The 18,623-nt window shown below is 36.4% G+C and overlaps 1 protein-coding gene across 2 annotated transcripts in view; it reads left to right on the top strand.

Annotated features, from left to right (window-relative positions):
- The first annotated feature begins 7,501 nt into the window (after positions 1-7,501).
- Positions 7,502-18,623, top strand: part of RPN2 (ribophorin II) — a 35,485-nt gene continuing 24,363 nt past the window's right edge. For both annotated transcript variants that reach the window (XM_026697578.2, XM_087929075.1), the window contains exons 1-6: positions 7,502-7,546; positions 8,855-9,048; positions 12,116-12,211; positions 13,192-13,367; positions 13,870-13,945; positions 14,969-15,103. In XM_026697578.2, the coding sequence (XP_026553363.1) occupies positions 7,534-7,546; positions 8,855-9,048; positions 12,116-12,211; positions 13,192-13,367; positions 13,870-13,945; positions 14,969-15,103 (690 nt within the window). In that variant the 5' untranslated portion in view covers positions 7,502-7,533. The remainder of the gene's footprint in view (positions 7,547-8,854; positions 9,049-12,115; positions 12,212-13,191; positions 13,368-13,869; positions 13,946-14,968; positions 15,104-18,623) is intronic.

Genomic DNA, 18,623 nt, shown 5'->3' with positions numbered 1-18,623 from the left:
AGGGTTGGTGGCATGGTGTGTAGTATCTCAGTCACAAAGTTAAGGAATGGGATCCTTTCAATCCTATGCATAACCCAGAAATTTGTTTTGTACAAAAAGTCTTTCTGCTAAAAAAATTACTTCTTCTCCTTACTGGAACTTAGTTAGGTATGGTAGGTATGTGGGTGTATTATTATTATATGATTGTAAATCCCAGTGTCTGACTTAATTTAAGGACCAGAGGAGACACGATACCAGTGTTCGAGGAAGAGATTATACTGCCTTTTGTCAGAAATGGTGTAGAGTTTCCTGTTTGGGTGTGGGGTTGTACTAGATGGCCTACAAGATCCCTTCCAACTCTGTTAATCTGTAATCTGTAATTTAATGCATCTGCTCAGTGGCTGAGTCAAACAGTTCACCCATCACTACAGGGACCGGTGACATTGTTGAGAGCTTTTAACTGGAGATTCTGAGTTTTTGCCCTTTTCCTAAATATAGATTTTCCTTATAAAAGCTTCATTTTCATCTCCATGGAGTACAAAAGGCATTTACTTTTCTCTGGTTACCATTGGGGCAAGTTGTTCCTCAATATGTTACCTGACAGACCTATTCTGTTCCCTGTAATTGATCTAAGACAGCTTCTGTCCATTTTACTTTGTCCTCTCTACGTTTTTGGTATTCACATAGGAGCTTCTTGCAACATATTAAAAATATTTTGAAATGTATTTGTGATATTGTAATTTCTAAAAACCACAATCCCAGAAATTTACTTTAGGTTAAAAGTGCATTAAATTAAAGAATCTGTTACAGAACAGTACTGAGAACACAGGTGATATTTCTATAGAACACGGGTGTCAAACCCGCCACGTCACATTACTGCCACATGACATTTTGCGACGTTTTCCCCCTTCACGGAGCTGGGATGGGCATGATGATACATCTGGCCCATGGGCCGCCAGTTTGATACCCCTACTATAGAAGATGTACCTTATGTCAGTGGTTCTCAGCCTATGGTCCACAGACCTCTAGGGGGCTGTGATGCTGTCATAGGGGGGCGTGAATGCTTGAAGAAATGTTCTGATTTAAATCTTTGGTTAAGTCTTGAAGATCCATGGCCACAAAAGGTATTTTAAGAGGGTCCACCATGAAGAAAAGGTTGAGACTCACTGCCCTGTATTTAAAAATGTACCATAATTTGGTAAATCCAGCTGAATACTGAAATAAGGGCAATCATTGTTACTTGGGTGAAGGCAAGGACAATCTGTGGTCAATTTAATTAAAATATGAAATGTGTTATTCCTTCCCCTACAAAGGGTACAAAACATACCAGCATTTATTCCAAAGTAGGAATCCAGATATAATGTAGGCATCCAATAGAATTACAAACATGTCAGCTCTAAACTTGATTAAATTTGTTTGGAAAGTTTTGATAAGGAAAGAACTGACATGCTATCTTACATGCCCATCTTTGTTTTAAATACCTGAAACTATATAGGAAAAACAAAGAAAAGGATATTTCCTAAGCAAACTTTTCAGCCGACACTCTGCTGCCAGAGAGGGAAATACTGGCTTTTCTGTGTGTGTATATTTGTATGAACACATTTCTACCAAACATTTAACACAAAAGAACTATCCCAAATGGGATTCATCAATGCAAGCTTGTTAATACAATAAGGAATGTTAGGTAAGATGAGCAGCATCAAAATGGATTCAGCTGGCACCAGAAAAAGGCCACCATCCTACTCGGCAAGTATTGTAGGCTAGGTCAACAACAGAGTTCTTTTTCAACCATCTTAGAACAAAAAGGTGCCTTTCATACTCACTTACATTAGTTTACTTAACAAGCAAATCCATTTTCTACATGTTTTCCTCCTCTTGCCCTACCCTGGCAGTTGCTTTGAAGGCTGAAAAGGCACCAAGAAAAGTCAGCACAGAGCACATTCCTCAAGAAACAGCATCCTGGAAAATAAGATGTGTTTGTGTCTTGAGTGTGTTTGGAAGGGAAGAAAAAAATAATCTTGAAAATCCATTTGCAAACTGTTGAGAATGAACTATGGCTATTTAGGAGAGTAGCTAGTGGAAACCCATTAGCAGCCATATCAGGAGATGCTTGCAATGTTTGTTCTGTGTTTTTCATAACCCCTTTCAGCCTTGGAAGGCTCTCAAGTGAGGAGGGGGAAATGAACTAACATTCCACATAGTACATGCAATATTGATCCTAAAAAGGGCATTGCTAGGCATCTTTTAACCAAAGAAGGAAGTCTATAGGACCTACCACAGAGACAGAGAGAGAAATTCCAGAAGGGGGAATCTTAATGCTTCTGCAGATTAAAATGTCCCTCTCATGAAACCTGCAACTGTATATCGAAGACTGGATTGTGGTTTAGGATGAGATGGAACCCAGAATGGGATAGAGTCCATCAAGTGGCTCGTTTGATTGTGTGTTGTTGCTGGAAGGGTTTTTTTTTTAATTATTCTTTTATGTTGGGTTTTTTATTATTTGTAAGTAGCCCTGAGTCACTGAAAGTGAGTGGGTGACCATATACTTCTAAATAAATAAATAGTAAGAAGCTATGGGGAAATTACGCTTGGCTGGGTGAAGAAAAATGTGGAAGGGAATGGAATAGCCAGATAGATAATTCTACAATCATACAGTCCAAGTCATTAATTTCATAGTTATCCCTCAAATTCAAATTTATATGTGAAAAAGAAATCCCAACAGTAATCTTAAATAGACTTATCTGCAGTGTGCCATTGCAGCTTACTTCTGCCAAATATCCTGAAAATTGCACTTAGAGAATCAATGCAAATGATTTTTAAAATTAATTTTTATTGAAAAGATTTTTGTACAAAATAAAATAATTCAAATTCAAACAAAATAGAAGAAAACAAAGAAAAGTATGTTAATAAGTAGCAAATAAAAAAGAGGCAAGAAAAAGAAGAGAGATATAAAAGGGAGTTTTCAATCTTTACAGTAGCTGTAAATTTATTTATATTTTATCCTCTTTGGATCTGTGCAAATGACATTCATACAATTTAGTTTCAGGATTTTAAATCTTGGCTAGAAGTACGAGTCCCCTTCCCATGCTTACTTTAAACAACAGCAAGAAGTAAACTGCCTTTTATTTCCCACACATTTGCAAATACTACATTATTTTCTTTTTGTTCACACATGAGCATAAAAAGAGCTTAATGTTTTTAAGTACAAGATAATTCTCAACCCTTGTATTGATGCTAGCAACAGGAATATGACATCATCTACAGTCACTGAGAAAGCTCCAAAGTTCTCATGCAAAAGTTTTAACAGTTTAGTAATAGGATACAGATCAAGCTCATGGAATTATTAAAATGTAATAAATACAATTTTAACAGTCATCTGGAAGTTATTTTATATGCTGTTCTCTTGCCTTTAAAAAGAAGTTAATATTCTTGGGTCAAAATGTTTAATGACATCAGCTATCTCTTTTTGGATTTTGCTCTCTTGTGTAATAATAAAAAATAATAACTTCAATAATTAAAAGACAGTAGCTTGCTGAATGATGGTTCAACAGTGTTACGGCAATTGAGTCAGCTTTTGGTCTATAGGCTTTATCAGACTATAATAAAATCTGCAAGCAGATAAAAAAAGTTCCTTATTGCTAACTTCCAGGCAAACCTCTTATGCATCTAGCTCTCTTCAGTTCATATAACTGAAAATCTAAGAGCTGAGAGTTAACTATAACAAAGTTAATCACTAATCTATTCTTCAAGTCTAAATTTGACAACAAGATGCTTCTCATTTACAATATAATACTGTACAGTACTGTATTAGCATAAACTTTTCAAAAGATATTTATGTGCTTATTTATATTCTCTTCTGGAGCTTTGAATACTTCCAGAGGAAACAAAAAATGATTTCACCACCCTCTGTGGGTTAAATTAAGAATTACATCATCTCCCCATCTAGTCTTTTGTTTTTACAGGCTTTTGCTTATCCATTTGTTTAATTTCGATGTAATACGGATTACTACAGACAAAGACTTAAAACCATTAAACCAACAATTAAATCAGTGAGGACTTGGTCAGATGAGGCAAAGCTGAAGCTCCAGGCTTGCCTTGATTGTACTGATTGGAATGCTTTTGAAGATACCTCTGCAGACCTAGATCAGTTCACAGATACTGTTAACATCATATGTCAGCTTCTGCTAAGACTTATGTGTACCAACAAGGAACCTGAAAATATATAGTAACAATAAACCTTGGTTCAAAGCTAAACTTAAGCAGCTATGTCGTTCCAAAGAGGAAGCCTACAGAAAAGGTAACAGAATGCTATACAATCAGGCCAGAAACATATTAACAAGAGAGATCAGAGCAGCAAAAAGCTACTCTGAAAAGTTAAGGAATCAGTTCCCAACAAATGAACCAGGAAACATGTGGAAAACTCTTAAAAACATCACTGGCTACAGCAAACCTCCTTCCCAGGCACAACGAAATCAACAACTAGCAGATGACCTGAATGTGTTTTACTGCAGATTTGAAAGGAAACTACAGCCACCTATCTCCAGAACCCCCATCTCAAACACACCAACAACAGCCAAGCCTTCTATAACTGGCCCCAACCCATTGGGTTCACAACCTCTGGTGATCACAGAAAAAGAAGTACAAGATCTATTTCACAGACAAAAGCCAGGAAAAGCAACAGGACCAGACAAGATAACTCCTTCTTGCTTAAAAGTCTGTGCTAATCAATTGGCCCCTATCTTCACCAGAATCTTCAATAGATGTGCTATGTTCCTTCCTGTTCAAACGCTCTACTATCTTCCCAGTGCCAAAAAAAGCCCTCCATCAAGGAACTGAATGACTACAGACCAGTTGCTCTATCTGTAGTTATGAAAATCTTTGAAAGGCTAGTGCTGTCCCACCTGAAAACCATTGCGGATCCGCTGTTAGATCCCATGCAGTTTGCATACCAAGCAAATAGATCGACAATATGGCTCTGCATTACATCCTACAACACCTTGAATCTCCAAATGCCTATGCAAGACTCCTCTTTGTAGACTTGAGTTCAGCATTCAGTATCATCATTCCAGACATTCTTCTAACTAAATTAAACCAACTAGCAGTAGCTGAACATACTTGTAAGTGGATCATAAGCTTCCTAATGGACAGGAAGCAGCAGGTGAAGCTAGGCAGAATCACATCTGATACCTGTACAATCAGCACAGGGCCCCCCCAAGGCTGTGTGCTATCTCCACTTCTCTTCTCCCTATATACCAACGACTGCATCTCAAACTATCCATCTGTTAAAATACTGAAGATTGCTGATGACACAACAGTGATTGGTCTCATATGAGACAACAATGAATCTGCATGCAGACAGGAGGTTATACAACTTGCCTTGTGGTGTAACTGGAACAATCTGGAACTGAACACACTCAAAACCATAGAAATGGTGGTAGACTTTAGAAGAAACCCTCCCATACTACCACCTCTTACAATACTAGACAACATAGTATCAACAGTAGAAACCTTCAAATTTCTAGGTTCTATTATATCACATGACCTAAAATGGACACCTAACATCAAAAACATCATCAAAAAAGCACAACAAAGAATCTTCTTTCTGCACCAACTCAGAAAGCTCAAACTGTCCAAGGAGCTGCTGATACAGTTCTACAGAGGAATTATTGAGTCTATCATCTGCACCTCTATAATTGTCTGGTTTGGTTCTGCAACCCAACAGGACAGACACAGTCTTCAGAGGGTAATTAGGACTGCAGAAAGAACAGTTACTACCCACCTGCCTTCAGTCGAGGACCTGTATACTGCACAAGTCAAAAAGAGGGCTGTGAAAATATTTACAGACCCCTCACATCCCGGACATAAACTGTTTCAACTCCTTCCCTCAAAATGACACTATGCACACCAGAATAACTGGACACAAGAACAGTTTTTTCCCCAAAGCCATCACTCTGCTAAACAAATAATTCCCTCAACACTGTTCAACTATTTACAAAGTCTGCACTATCACTGTTAATCTCATCACTCCTTATCACCCATCCCCTCCCACTTGTGACTGTATAACTGTAACTTTGTTGCTTGTATCCTTACAATTTATATTGACTAGTATGATTTGATTGCTTATTGTACCCTATGACTATCATTAAGTCATATGATATGCTTTTGATTCTTGACTCCTGACGAATGTATCTTTTATATATACTGAGAGCATTTGTACCAAGACAAATTCCTTGTGTTCAATCACTTGGCTAATAAAAAATTCTATGAGTGGTAAGATTTAATTTTTACAAGCAAAATACTTAGTTTGTTTTTTGTCATTGCTTGGAAATATTTATTTATTTAGAATCTGAGATTCTGAAAGAATTTCAGTCCATCAAATCCAACCATAAATAGCTTGAGAGCCATGTTTAGTTCTATCTGGACAGGGTACTTTAAAATGTAGGGTTTTTTCCCCCAGTTTGTCAATGTAAGATTTGAATATTTAAAAGCTGGACAAAACTGCATTTTTTTCTAATAGTGCCAATTGTGTCCAGAGATGGAAGTCAAAATGTTAATATGGCAGGCATAGATAAGCACAGAAATTGTTCTGTATATTTCAACAGTTCTCTCTCACACACAGCCCCACACATTATTACTGAATAAATTTTTCCATACATTAAAAAAATACAAATTTTGAGTTTAAGATAAATGAAGTAATAGAAAAGTAAAAAAAGAAATACAGAACAAGCAGAAAAGGAAAAAGAAAAAAATAATAATGAAGTATTGGCTTCCAGTCTTCTTTACAGCAGTCATACATTTATATTTTGATACATGTGTAGGTACATTTACACTTTGTCCTCTAAAGTTCAGATCTAAGTTTCCCCCTTTCAATAATCTCCCCTTTTTAGTCATCAAACCCATAAATCATCAGTCCATTTTTTCAGCAAAAAGTCCTTAACAGTTTGCATTCATCTTGATGAAAGAGAATTTGCTTTAAAAAAATCTTTCCGTGGGAGAAGAGAATTTCAGTTATAACCTCACAGATGGGATACAAAAATTGTTCCATTTGTTTAGCTATGAGATCTCTAAGTGATATGTGAATTTTCTGCATTGCCCTGTAATACAAAATGTTCTCCCCTACAGCCTGCAACTTCCCAACCCCGCCGAAAATTTCCTTGGTACAGATTTAGAATTGGAGCCGCCTCCCCCCGCGCCCCCCCCCCAAAAAAAATCCGTTTCACAGCAGACTTGTTTGAATGTACCTCCTTCGATATAAAGGATTCGATTGCCAGCCATTCAGCGGATGCCACATCCTCTCTGAGGCTCCGCCCAGTACCAAAGCCACCGTGTTGGAGCGTACCATTAGTGCTAACCAAGGGGAAATGAGCACCAGAGCCGACGTTTCCATTCTTTAAATTGCGTTCCACACCCACAGGTTGAAAGGAGCAAATTGATCTGCCTTGTCCAAATATTAATCCTGCTGTTTAAGAGCAAGTGTTACGTCGTGCTAAATGGTATATTCCACAGCTCCGGGCGGAAGTGGGGTCTTCCCTTGGTGTGCAGGCGAGGGGGAAAATGGCGGCCCCGGGTAAGGAGTGGGGTGAGGTGGTGACGGCGTGGAAAGGGATTGCTGCTTTTGCAGTCCTGCTTAGGGTGGGAGGGTAGAGGAGCCCTTTCTGAAGTCTGGGGTGTGAGACCCCCCTCAGGGAATCTGGGAAAGGTCCTTGGCACGACCAGAATGAATCTTACCTATGATCTCAAGGCTGATAGAAAAAGCTTCACCTGTCTGTCAAGCAAACGCTGAGCCTTGTTTGGAGCGAACTGCCTTAGTTGTTATTTAAAGCAAGTGACAATTGTATGTGTTCCTTAAACTTACTCTAAATAGCCTGTCCGCTACTATAGCATTCACTGCTTAGGGTTTGATATTGTGAGGGCTATATTTGCCTATGCCTTCATTTTGTACATTTTTGTATTATGTTCATTGATGTTTTCTGTCAGGTAATTGTGCTTAGGTAATTATGTTCTTGATGCTTTGATGCTTTCTGTCAGGTAATTGTGCTTAGGTAATTATGTTCTTGAATCTCCATGCGGATGTAAATTTAATCTGGTTCAGAAAACACATTCTTGAATATAAAATTGCATTAAAAGATTGTAATAATTTCAGCCATTTGACAAGTAAGCCTGGTTTGATACTACCTGGCTTCTGCCACTTTCTCTTGAATCTCTGTACAGTTAAAAAAGGACAAGAAAATTGGGATTAAGTAACTTGAAAGGTTTGTGGGATTCATTTCTGTTTTGTAATGGTGTGAATGAGAAATTGGAAGGCGATTGATTCAGATGGTCATTCTAAATTAATGGGAAGCTACTTGTATTTGAGGCAGACTAGTATTGCCTATCTTCAAATCCTGTGACAAACTTTTTTGAATGTCAGTGTTACTTTTGAATGGCTATTTCCACCTCTTGTGTTTTACAAGCTTCTTTGCACTATAGGTGGCAGGAAATTAATTGCAAGTGAGCTAAAACAATTCTCCATCTGTCCCCTTTCAGCCAATTATTCGCATTTTGATTTGGGCTAATAAAAATGGCTTTTTTCATTCCAAGATAAGTAGAATACAGATATTTTTTAAAACAAATCAACTTTAATATTTGCAAATATATTCCTTGTTATGTTGGAAAGATAGCCTATTTAATAAAACATGTTAACAGTATGTTGCACATGAACATCAAATTGATTTATCTAATTATATGTTTTTGACTCTATAATACTGCTTCTCCTTGGGCTAAAGATATCTGAATAGTGTAATGATCCAACTAGATAAAGAAAATTATTCAAAAATTAATATACGTGTTCCACAATGATATTCACAGGCATTTAACTTTTCTTCTTTTTTTTCAGGGTATCTTTCATTTTTCATTTTGGTCTTAATATCTGTGGACAAGATAGCAGCCTTGACTCCCAGTCATTATCTCACACTACATGATGTTCAGAGGTTACAAAACTCTTTGGATCGTCCATTTTCTGATTTGGAAGGAAGTTATTATACCATCGTAGGATTGAATCAATTAGGTGGGAAAGTGGCTGATGAAAAGGTGAGGATATATCTTTGAGACATTCAGAGTATTGATGAATTCATGATGAATGGATTATCTGCACAAAAATTACTGTAAGCATACATTTTGCCATTTGCTGTAGGAAAGTAATATTTCTTTCAGGTACACAAATATGTACTTCAGGTTGTCCCCAACCTCCGGGCCATGGGCACACATAGCCCCACTCACACGAGCGTTGCTGCGAGCATGGGCGCTCAAAGCCCCACTTGCAGCCCCATTCATGCGAGCAATAGGTGTTTGCACACAGGTGCACACACATATGCCTGCCCCTCCCACAAAAACTCTCCTCTTTCCCCTGAAGCTAAAAATTACTCTCTGACAGTACTGTACAAGAAAAAGACAAACTGAAACAATCACTTCTCATAATACATTCAGGAGAGTTCTTATACAGTTTTTTTCCCCTTAAGACCTAAGAATTCTTACTTGGAATTAGTTATGCTTTAGCCTTATTCTGTTTGTTATTTTTATATAAATCCCAATAAGTTACTGAGTTTTATTGCAAGTATCTTTAACAAGCATACATGGAGTTGCATCAATAAGCTTTACATTAATGTCTCTACTTCTGAGGGAGGATCATGGGAGAGACATCAAAAGAAGCAATGAAACCTAAATAAAAGTGTATTCTTTTGTATAAGGCAATTGCTAATTTTGAATTATTTAAATCATTGGCTAATGTATACCTGAACCCTTTCTGTTAACATTTTAGGAAATAGAGAAGAAATTATGTATATTATATAATAGATAAAGAAGATATATAGATAAAGAAATAAAGAACTATCACATTTTAACATGATAATGTAATTTATTATTCATAAAATATTTGCTTCACTATTATTATTTAACTTCTTTTAGTTGAATTGTCCGTATTTGAATTCATCAGTCTCATTCTCAGTCACCTTACATCACAGCCTGGAGCAGCGGTTGCCAACTGGTGGGCCGCAGCCCAGTGGTAGGCTGCGAGAAAATTTTGGTGGGCCACAGAGAAATGTCGCCCTCAGAGCATCCCCACAAAGCAATTAATCCAGACTGCATAGAAACACAAGGCTGCGCTGCCCACATGGCCCGCGGGAACCCTCCCCACCCACTCACTCCTTACCTGGCAAATTTGCCTGCTAAATTGCTATTTTTCCGACCATCAGTTGTTCTGCTGTGCCGGGAGATTTAGATTAGCTAGGAAGCAGGAAATGGTTGGATTTCTTGCTTTCTAGCTAGTCTTTAACCTCCCTTAGGACTGAAGGTTTATTATTCAGTGCAGACTCATGACAAGCAAATTTCATGTGACAGACTGAGCTAGCCGATGGCAGATAGACACATATCTAAATGAATCTGTGATTCTGTGGGCATCTCAATCTGCCTGCCTGCTTTTCCTGATTTTGGGTAAAAGTTGCTCTTTTTTAATAAAAAATTCAATATTTATATAAATATTTATAATATTTACATACAAGCCAAGCCAGTCTCATGATCACCAAGCCATACCCACAAATTAGGCCATGCCCACAGAACTGGTTAGTGGTCACTGGGATTTAAAATTATGAGTTTGGTGGTCCCTGAGGTCCAAAAGGTTGGCAACCCCTGGCCTGGAGAACTTCCTATAAGTATGGAGTACAGAAACTTAAGAATATAACTTTGTTCATATAACAAGCATTTTACTTCTTAATTTTTATAAGGCAAAAGCAAGAAAATATAGAAGTAACCAGTGTGTACATATAAAAGACTTGTATTGTAATTAACAATATGTTTGATTAGGGAGATCAAGGTTCAAAGCCCAGCTCAGCCATAATACTCAACAGATGAAATTGAATGACAGGCTTGTTGAATACCACGCACTGCTATCTTGGTTTTGGAACCAATATAACCTGTTATATACTATTTTGTATCATCCCACTTTAGATCAATTAGGAATGGCTATGTATTATTAATTTTTAAAATGGAGTGGATCTGCCTTATAATGAGTCAGAATAGTGTTCAGTTTATCAGTATTGTCTATATTGATAATGGTCCTTCATGGTTTCACATGGTTTTTCTGGAAATAATAGAAATTAAAACTGATGTTCTTTATGCAGAATATATTCTTTTCTGTGGGACTAATGCCTATTCCTGCTGCTCATACCTTCTTCAGGGTATTTTAATCCAGCTATATGTATTCTATTATTTCAGACAGATAATTTCTGTATGAGTTCAAACATTTATAATTCTTTCTGGATTTAGCAATAGAGTTCCTCCAACAGATGGTGCTACCACTTCACTTGCTGCCTATTTTTGTATTATCTACCTAGGGCAATTTGCACTGTATCAACTAATTAAACCCATTAAAAAAAAGTCTCAGCCTGTTTAACTGTGTCTGGCTTGGAAGCTACACAAGATCAGTATTATTTAGTATTTGGATTAGAGACCTCCAAGGAAAACCAGATTACAGACTAAATGAGAAACTTTCCAAAGTTTGTAATGGTAAATCATTTCTATGTGGCTGCCTAGGGAGCAATGTGGACAACATATTAATAAAGCCACCAGGAATGGAACTCAAATTGAAAGAGTGTTTTTTTGTACTTGATGAATATCCATCTCTGATTTAGTATTTGCTTTGAGGCTACCACTTGTAGGAACTAGAAGATGCCTTCCTTCTTCATTCCTTACATCCAGTATTATTTTATGTTACCTTCCTAAATCAGGTACTCCATGTTTAACTAAGCATTTATCTGTTTTGTACTAAAAATATTCTATAGATGCCTCTGTTTGCTTCCATAGATAAAAAGCCTCATGTCTTTGAGAATGAGGGAGCAAAGCAGCCTGTAATATAAGCAAGAAAGGAAATAGAATAGGAACTTGCCTTTTCATTTTTTGTTATTGTAGTGGAGGGAAATAAATGAATTATGAGCTATCTTATACCAGATCTCAGGTCTATCCTAGTATACCAGGTCTATCCTGGAATTAGTTTTTTTTCAAAGCCTACATTGGTAAGATTTTCCCTTGGTAAATAACTGGAAACATTACATTTAGCATGTGCTAATTGCCTTAATTATTTAAGTCCAACTTTTTTTCTTAATAGGCTGCTTGCAATTTTATAAAATCTAAATTGGACTCTGATAGTATTGACTCCCTCTTCTATGCTGCACAAGGAAGTCAGGCACTGGCTGGATGCGAGGTAAGTTCAGTTTTTACAGAGAAAAATATATTTTCTTGTACAAATGTTTCATCTGTTTTATGATTAATTTGATAACAGTTGTTTCCAAGACATCTGTTTATAGACTAAAATAAGCAGTTATTGGGGTTATATTAAATAGCACTATAGCAGAAGGCAGATTATTTAACCTGTTTTAAGCAATGTGACAGTGCAAATTAAACTACCAGGGCTTCACAATAAAGTTAGGCATAATTTGTTTCTAAGCTGGATATCGTTTCTATTTATGTAGTTAATATTCTTATAATTGATTTTATTTCTGAGTAGCTGAAAGTGACTTACATGTGATCCTGGATGATTTTCAGCTAAGCTGTTTATGAGCAGAAATGTATGATATGCATTCAATTTATGGGAGGGCAGTTTACTGGTTTCTGGTTTTTGCAGAACCAGTGCTGTCTCAAGTTATTAGTTTGCAATTTCCAGATTTTCTTTCATTCTGCTCTTTGAAACATTGATTAAGCTTAAGTACTAGCCTTAAAGCAGAATTTGCAGTGATTTTAGACTGCAAGTATAACCTGGAGCGCACCACAGTTGGAATATGTCTTTTGTTCAAGGTATTTCATTTAATCAGCTGATTGAACATCTGTCTCAATTCTCAAAATAGTACTGTTCATTTATAGAGGACAGTATCATTAGTTTTTGAAGAACTTAAAGTTTATGTATGATGTAAACAGTAGTATAAAGAGAAGTTCCTGGGTTCAATCCCTTGTCCTCCAATTAAAGAGATCACATAAAGTTAATGGGAAAGACCTCTGCCTGAAATTCAGGAGTTGTACATCAGAATGGACAGTACTGTGCCTAATAGTCTGATATGGCATGTCAGCTTTTTGTTTCTGAATTTGAAGGCATTTAAAGACTTGACTTCCATCAGGAAGCAATTTGCTATAATGCTAAATATTTATGGCAATGATTTGTGTATACTACATTTAGTGTATTATTCCTAGATTGCTATTTCAAATGAAACCAGAGAATTGCTGCTTGAAGCTATCAGTGAAGATTCTTCAATTACCCAGATTTATCATGCTGTTGGAGCCCTGAATGGTTTTGGGCTTCCTCTTGCTTCCCAAGAAGCTCTGACTGCACTCACTTCTCGTCTTAGCAAAGAAGAAAACATCTTGGCGTAAGCGTTTATCTTGAGGATCATTCAGAGAAACATATGGAATGCCAAGGCTAGGCTGCTGTGTTGTTTTTTACTTCTGCATTATAGCTTTTTCTCTTAAGATGAACTGAGTTATTTAACAAAGTCTAGTTTACTGGCACTTATGTAATTTATGCCACATGGTTTGCAAGCGATAAGCATGGAGCAGAACTGGGAATATAATTGGATTACTGTATATTGAAGCTTCTGAGTTAGCTACTCATAGAATCATACTTGAATATTAAAATTTTGATACCGCTGCAGTTTCTAGTCTGGGAAAATTGACTTTAATCAAATCATAAAACTTTTTAATAACATATTTTATGCAACCCTTTTTACATATGGATACTAGTGCTATTTTTAATAAATATACCTATCGCATACTTCTGAGATCAATTTGCTTGTAGTTGATAGGATCATATATTATGGTTTCTGTTGTTTCAAAAACAACAGAATGGTGGTTTCATGATTCCTGTTGTTTCAGAACAATTCAGGCTTTGCAGACTGCATCCTATTTATCTCAGCAGGCAGATTTAAGAACCATTGTGGAAGAAATAGAGGTTTGTTTTTTATTTATTTGTTATAATGTGACCTAATTCTCATCTAACTAACCACATAAAATTTGTTAAACCAATTTTTAAAACAATATACAGGTAGTCCTTGACTTACAATAATTCACTTAATAACCATTCAAAATTATAGCAGTACTTTAAAAAAGTACTTACGGCCATTTTTCACACAACTATTACAGTATTTTCCTGGTCATGTAATCAAAATTCAGATGCTTGGCAACTGACTCATATTTATGACGGTTGCAATGTCCCAGGGTCATGTGATCCCATTTTTCAATCATCTGATGAACAAAGTCAATGGGGAAGCCAGATTCACTTAACAACTGTGTTACTAACGTAACAGCTGCACTGTTTTACTTGACAACTGTGACAAGAAAGGTTGTAAAATGGGGCAAAACTCAACAAATGTCTCACTTAGCACTAGAATTATTGGCTCAATTGTGGTCGTAAGTGAAGGACTACCTGTAACTATATTTTAAATACCAAGAATATTCTAAAAGAGTAAAAGAGTAACTGGCACTCAAGTCTCAAATACTCATTTTTTTCATGAATCCATGCTATATTTCAAGGAGGTGGGGATACTTACCAGTAGTAGCTAGTGTCAAAGGGAGGCAAAAAGAGATCAAACTTTCCTTTTTTCTGTCTTTTCATTATCCACATTTTAATTACTTTTGCCCTCTCATTCTCACAAATTCCATCCATTATACGGTTAGGATGCTTGAGGCTGTCTTGTTGTCCTAATCCCAGCTCCTACTGTGCAAATTTTCTCTCTGTGTTCCCATTTAATATTCTGGATCTTTTCTGTGCTGAATTTTGTTCATTAGAGTTGTGTTCATTAGAATCAGAATACTCATTTCTCCATTTGATGTCTCCTAGATTTGAAAAAAATATCCCAAGATTAATAAGGAGAAAAGAAAAAAGGCAGCAAAACTCCTGGGTACAGGAGGTCATGCTGTACATTGTTAGATGGATGAGATAAGTGTAAAATTATTTGCTGTTATCTTTCTGTAGGATCTTGTTGCACGTTTGGATGATTTAGGAGGAGTGTATCTACAATTTGAAGAAGGGCTTGAAGCAACTGCATTATTTGTAGCTGCCACTTACAGACTCTCCGATCATGTTGGCACTGAGCCGGCAATCAAAGAAGTAGGTAATTTTTGGAACCCACTATTGTAATGGTTTAGAATAAAGAACAATAAATTCAAAGCTGAATTTGAACTGTTTGTTGCAAGATGTGAATGGGTTCATAAATTAGTAATAATTTATATTTAACTATATGGGTTTCAGTTATGTGACAATGAAATGTCAGGTTTTAATGCCAGTATCAAAGCAGAATGGTGTTTTAACAATGCAGAGCTCATCTGCACTTTTTTTTCCCCAATACCATCACTAGCATTATGGAATTGAAATACTGGTAGTCCTTTCTTAACTTAACGTCCAGTTGCTTAGCTCAAAGTTACAACATACTTCCCCAGAGCTACTTACAATCCAATTTCAAATTTACAGCAGACACAACAGGCACATACTGTTGAGGTAATTCCCCGTTAGGAAAATGGATGCATACAGGGAGACGTATTTAAGAGAAGTGTTTGAATAATACACACACAGTACACAGATACACTGTATAGTACATGTAGGTTTTTACTTCCAGAAAGGTTTAAGCAAAGTCCAAACACAGTCCAAAGTCATTCATAAGTAAATCAGTCAGTTTTCAATCCAGGGATAATCCAAATATCAAAGTCCAGTGTCAAAAAACAGTTCAGTATCAGACTTACATCAAATCCAGAAATATCAGTCAATTAGGAAAAATGGAGGAACGGCAATATTTTCCAACAGAAGGAAACAGATACTCACTCAGACACACTCTCTTCTGAGACTAAGACTAAAACAATCCAGGTTTCTGGCTCCATCTTATGGCCGTTTGAGAAACCACACCCAACTACAGTTTTGCATTTTCTTAAAGATACAGTTTTAAAATGTCTATCCTGGTTTATATATTTCTATCCCAAATACCTGTTAGGTGACTTATATTCCTAACACATACCCTATGTGGTCATGCGATAATATTTTGAATGCTTGGCGGCTGGCTCACATTTATGACTATTTGCCACATCCCATGCTCCTGTGGCCTTAATTTTGAACATTTGCTTTCCATTCCAGCAAAAAATGCTTATTGGGGGAAATAGGTTCACTGAACAGCTGTGGCATTTGCTTAAATGCTGCTGCAAAAAAGTCATAAAATCAGATAGTCACATCACTTTATGATTGCCATGACTTATGACCATTATTCTGGGCTCAGTTATGATTATAAATTTAAGAGCAATTGTAAGACAAATGTGCATAATTCCCATATTGAATATACATTCTCAACCAAAAAAGCAGGGTTTAAAAATAATAATAAATGAGTACTGTGTCCAGAAAATAGTGAAAGCCCCCTCCCCTGAATTCTGTAGGTAACAAATAGACTCACCACTATAAGATGTTACTATCGCAATGTAAATAAATAATAGCCCTAGGCATTGGCCTCATGGTGTATGGTATTACCTGCATCTTAAATCCATCCTCTTGTTCTTGCTTCTTGAGTGAAAAAAGAAGAAAAATAACTCTTATTAAGCTTTGCTCTGGGCTGCACTTAGTGCAAATAGTTTATTTCTATACACTTACCTTAATTCTGAAGTTAAATAGTTGCAGCAACATATATGGAAAGACTGCTACAGTTGCTGGGAGTTATAGCAACTGATTTTTTTTTCTTTTTGGTTGGAAGCAGTGAAATGTTTCAAACCAAACAGAAAAAAATCCAATTGCCATGTTTTAAGTTCCAGACAACTCTGTCTAGATGACTGAGAATCTTCATCACTCTTCAGTCACTGTTTAGGATCCTCCTGCATCTTTAAAACAGAGAAAAACCTTTCACATGCAAAGGTTAAAAAAAAAGATAACAAATGTTTATTATCTAGGTGTACAGTTGCAGAGTTTGTAAAACTCTGTAAAGTTACACAGTTTGTAAAACTGATATACAAGTTTAAATTTTATGGGAAAGTCAACAATTACAGGAAAACTAGAAAGTGCTTGTAATCTGTAAGAATACTGAGTTATTCTGCTCAGATGTCAGGTGTGATTAGGTTACTCACAATGACAGGATGGAAACAGTGAATTTAACAAATTGAAAGAAATTTAATAAATTTCAGGTAAAAGCATTAATTAATGGACTACACCAGATGACCTCATAATGTGGAGAAAGATTCAAGTTACTTACTTTTTAATGTCATCTTCCAAAAAATATCTTTTGTCTTGACAGTTAAGGGCTAGTCACAAAGTTGTGTTTCGCTGAAATGAAAATATAATTAGTGCCTATTATTTCCAATTCGTATTGGGAATGTGTAATGGACTAGAAAGGTCTCGAGTCTATTTCCTCTTTTTAAGAATTGCTGCAAAGCCAACACTTTCTAAATCACATGCTTTAAACATTACCCAGGTAAATCTACAGTGATGTGTTGTAGGCTATTTGTCATAAAGTATCTTTTTAAAATACCAAAGCCCCAAATTGGTCCAATTTAAAGTAATTATTTGGTGTGAGTTATGCATTGTGTTGTCAGGAACTGTTTGATATTTTTTAAATAGATTGTGTTTATTGGAAAAATTAAAACTGCTTGAGTTTTTTGTAATTTAATAAGGCTATGCCTATTTATATTGGCATGCTTTTATATGATTCCACATAAAGATTTCAGTTTGACAAATTTTGAAACCACCCACAATGCTTTTAATGAGATGTGATGCTTTGATTAACTACCTAAAATTGAGGTAAAAAATAATCTCTCTAACTTTCCTTAATAACAAGAATAACAATAACTAAATTCTCTTTGTTTGAAGAATATGGACAAAAAGGATTCAAAATTAGTAACAGCCTCTTTCTAAAAGGTTCACAAACCTTTCCTTTTCCTTACAGTCTTTATTTTTTAAATGTCTCAGGAATCATGGTCATGCTCTATGCAAATGTCTCTTCAGCTGCTTTGAGACATACTAGGTCATTAGTCCTCTAAATGATAGCACTTTCCTTTTCTGAGTACAGAAACTTTCCTGCACATTTAGATTTACATGATAACCTCAGTCCCTTTGAGCAGAACTCCTCCAAGAAGTAATAGGTCCCATTAATCTATAAAAGCAAGATAAACTATTAATCAGTATGTTTATCCTATTGGGGTTTTAAAATATGTATTGAAGTAATTACCCCAGTACTATTATAATACTGCTATAAATCCATTTTAAAGTTGCTGTTGACTTCAATCTATTGTCAAATTTTCTGGTTAACCACATATGTAAAAATATTGGCCTGTACGTAACAGTTTTATCTTCGACAATGAATTCTAAGGTAACCAAACATCTGATAACATTATATGCCTGCTAAAGCAGGGGTCCCCAATCCCCAGGCTGCAGCCTACTACCAAGTCGCAACGCGTTCAGAACCGGGCTGCAGAAGCGGCGTGCAAGTATGCGTGCCGCTTCACTTGCATGTGCAGTGGATGGGCAAGCACACACATACAGCTCCATTTATCCGGAGGGTGTGTGTGCCCGCTGCTTGTGCAAATAGAGTTGCATGCTTGCACTCGCCCACCACTCATATGGAACCATCCCCTCTTGCCCTCCTGCCAGTCTGTAAAACCAGAAA

This window comes from Pseudonaja textilis, chromosome 3, assembly GCF_049901715.1.
Source record: "Pseudonaja textilis isolate UNSWEBS1 chromosome 3, rPseTex1.2, whole genome shotgun sequence".
In the NCBI taxonomy this organism is placed as follows: Eukaryota; Metazoa; Chordata; class Lepidosauria; order Squamata; family Elapidae; genus Pseudonaja; species Pseudonaja textilis.
Note: the sequence above shows the minus strand (reverse complement) of the source record. Positions and strands in the feature narration are given on the sequence as shown.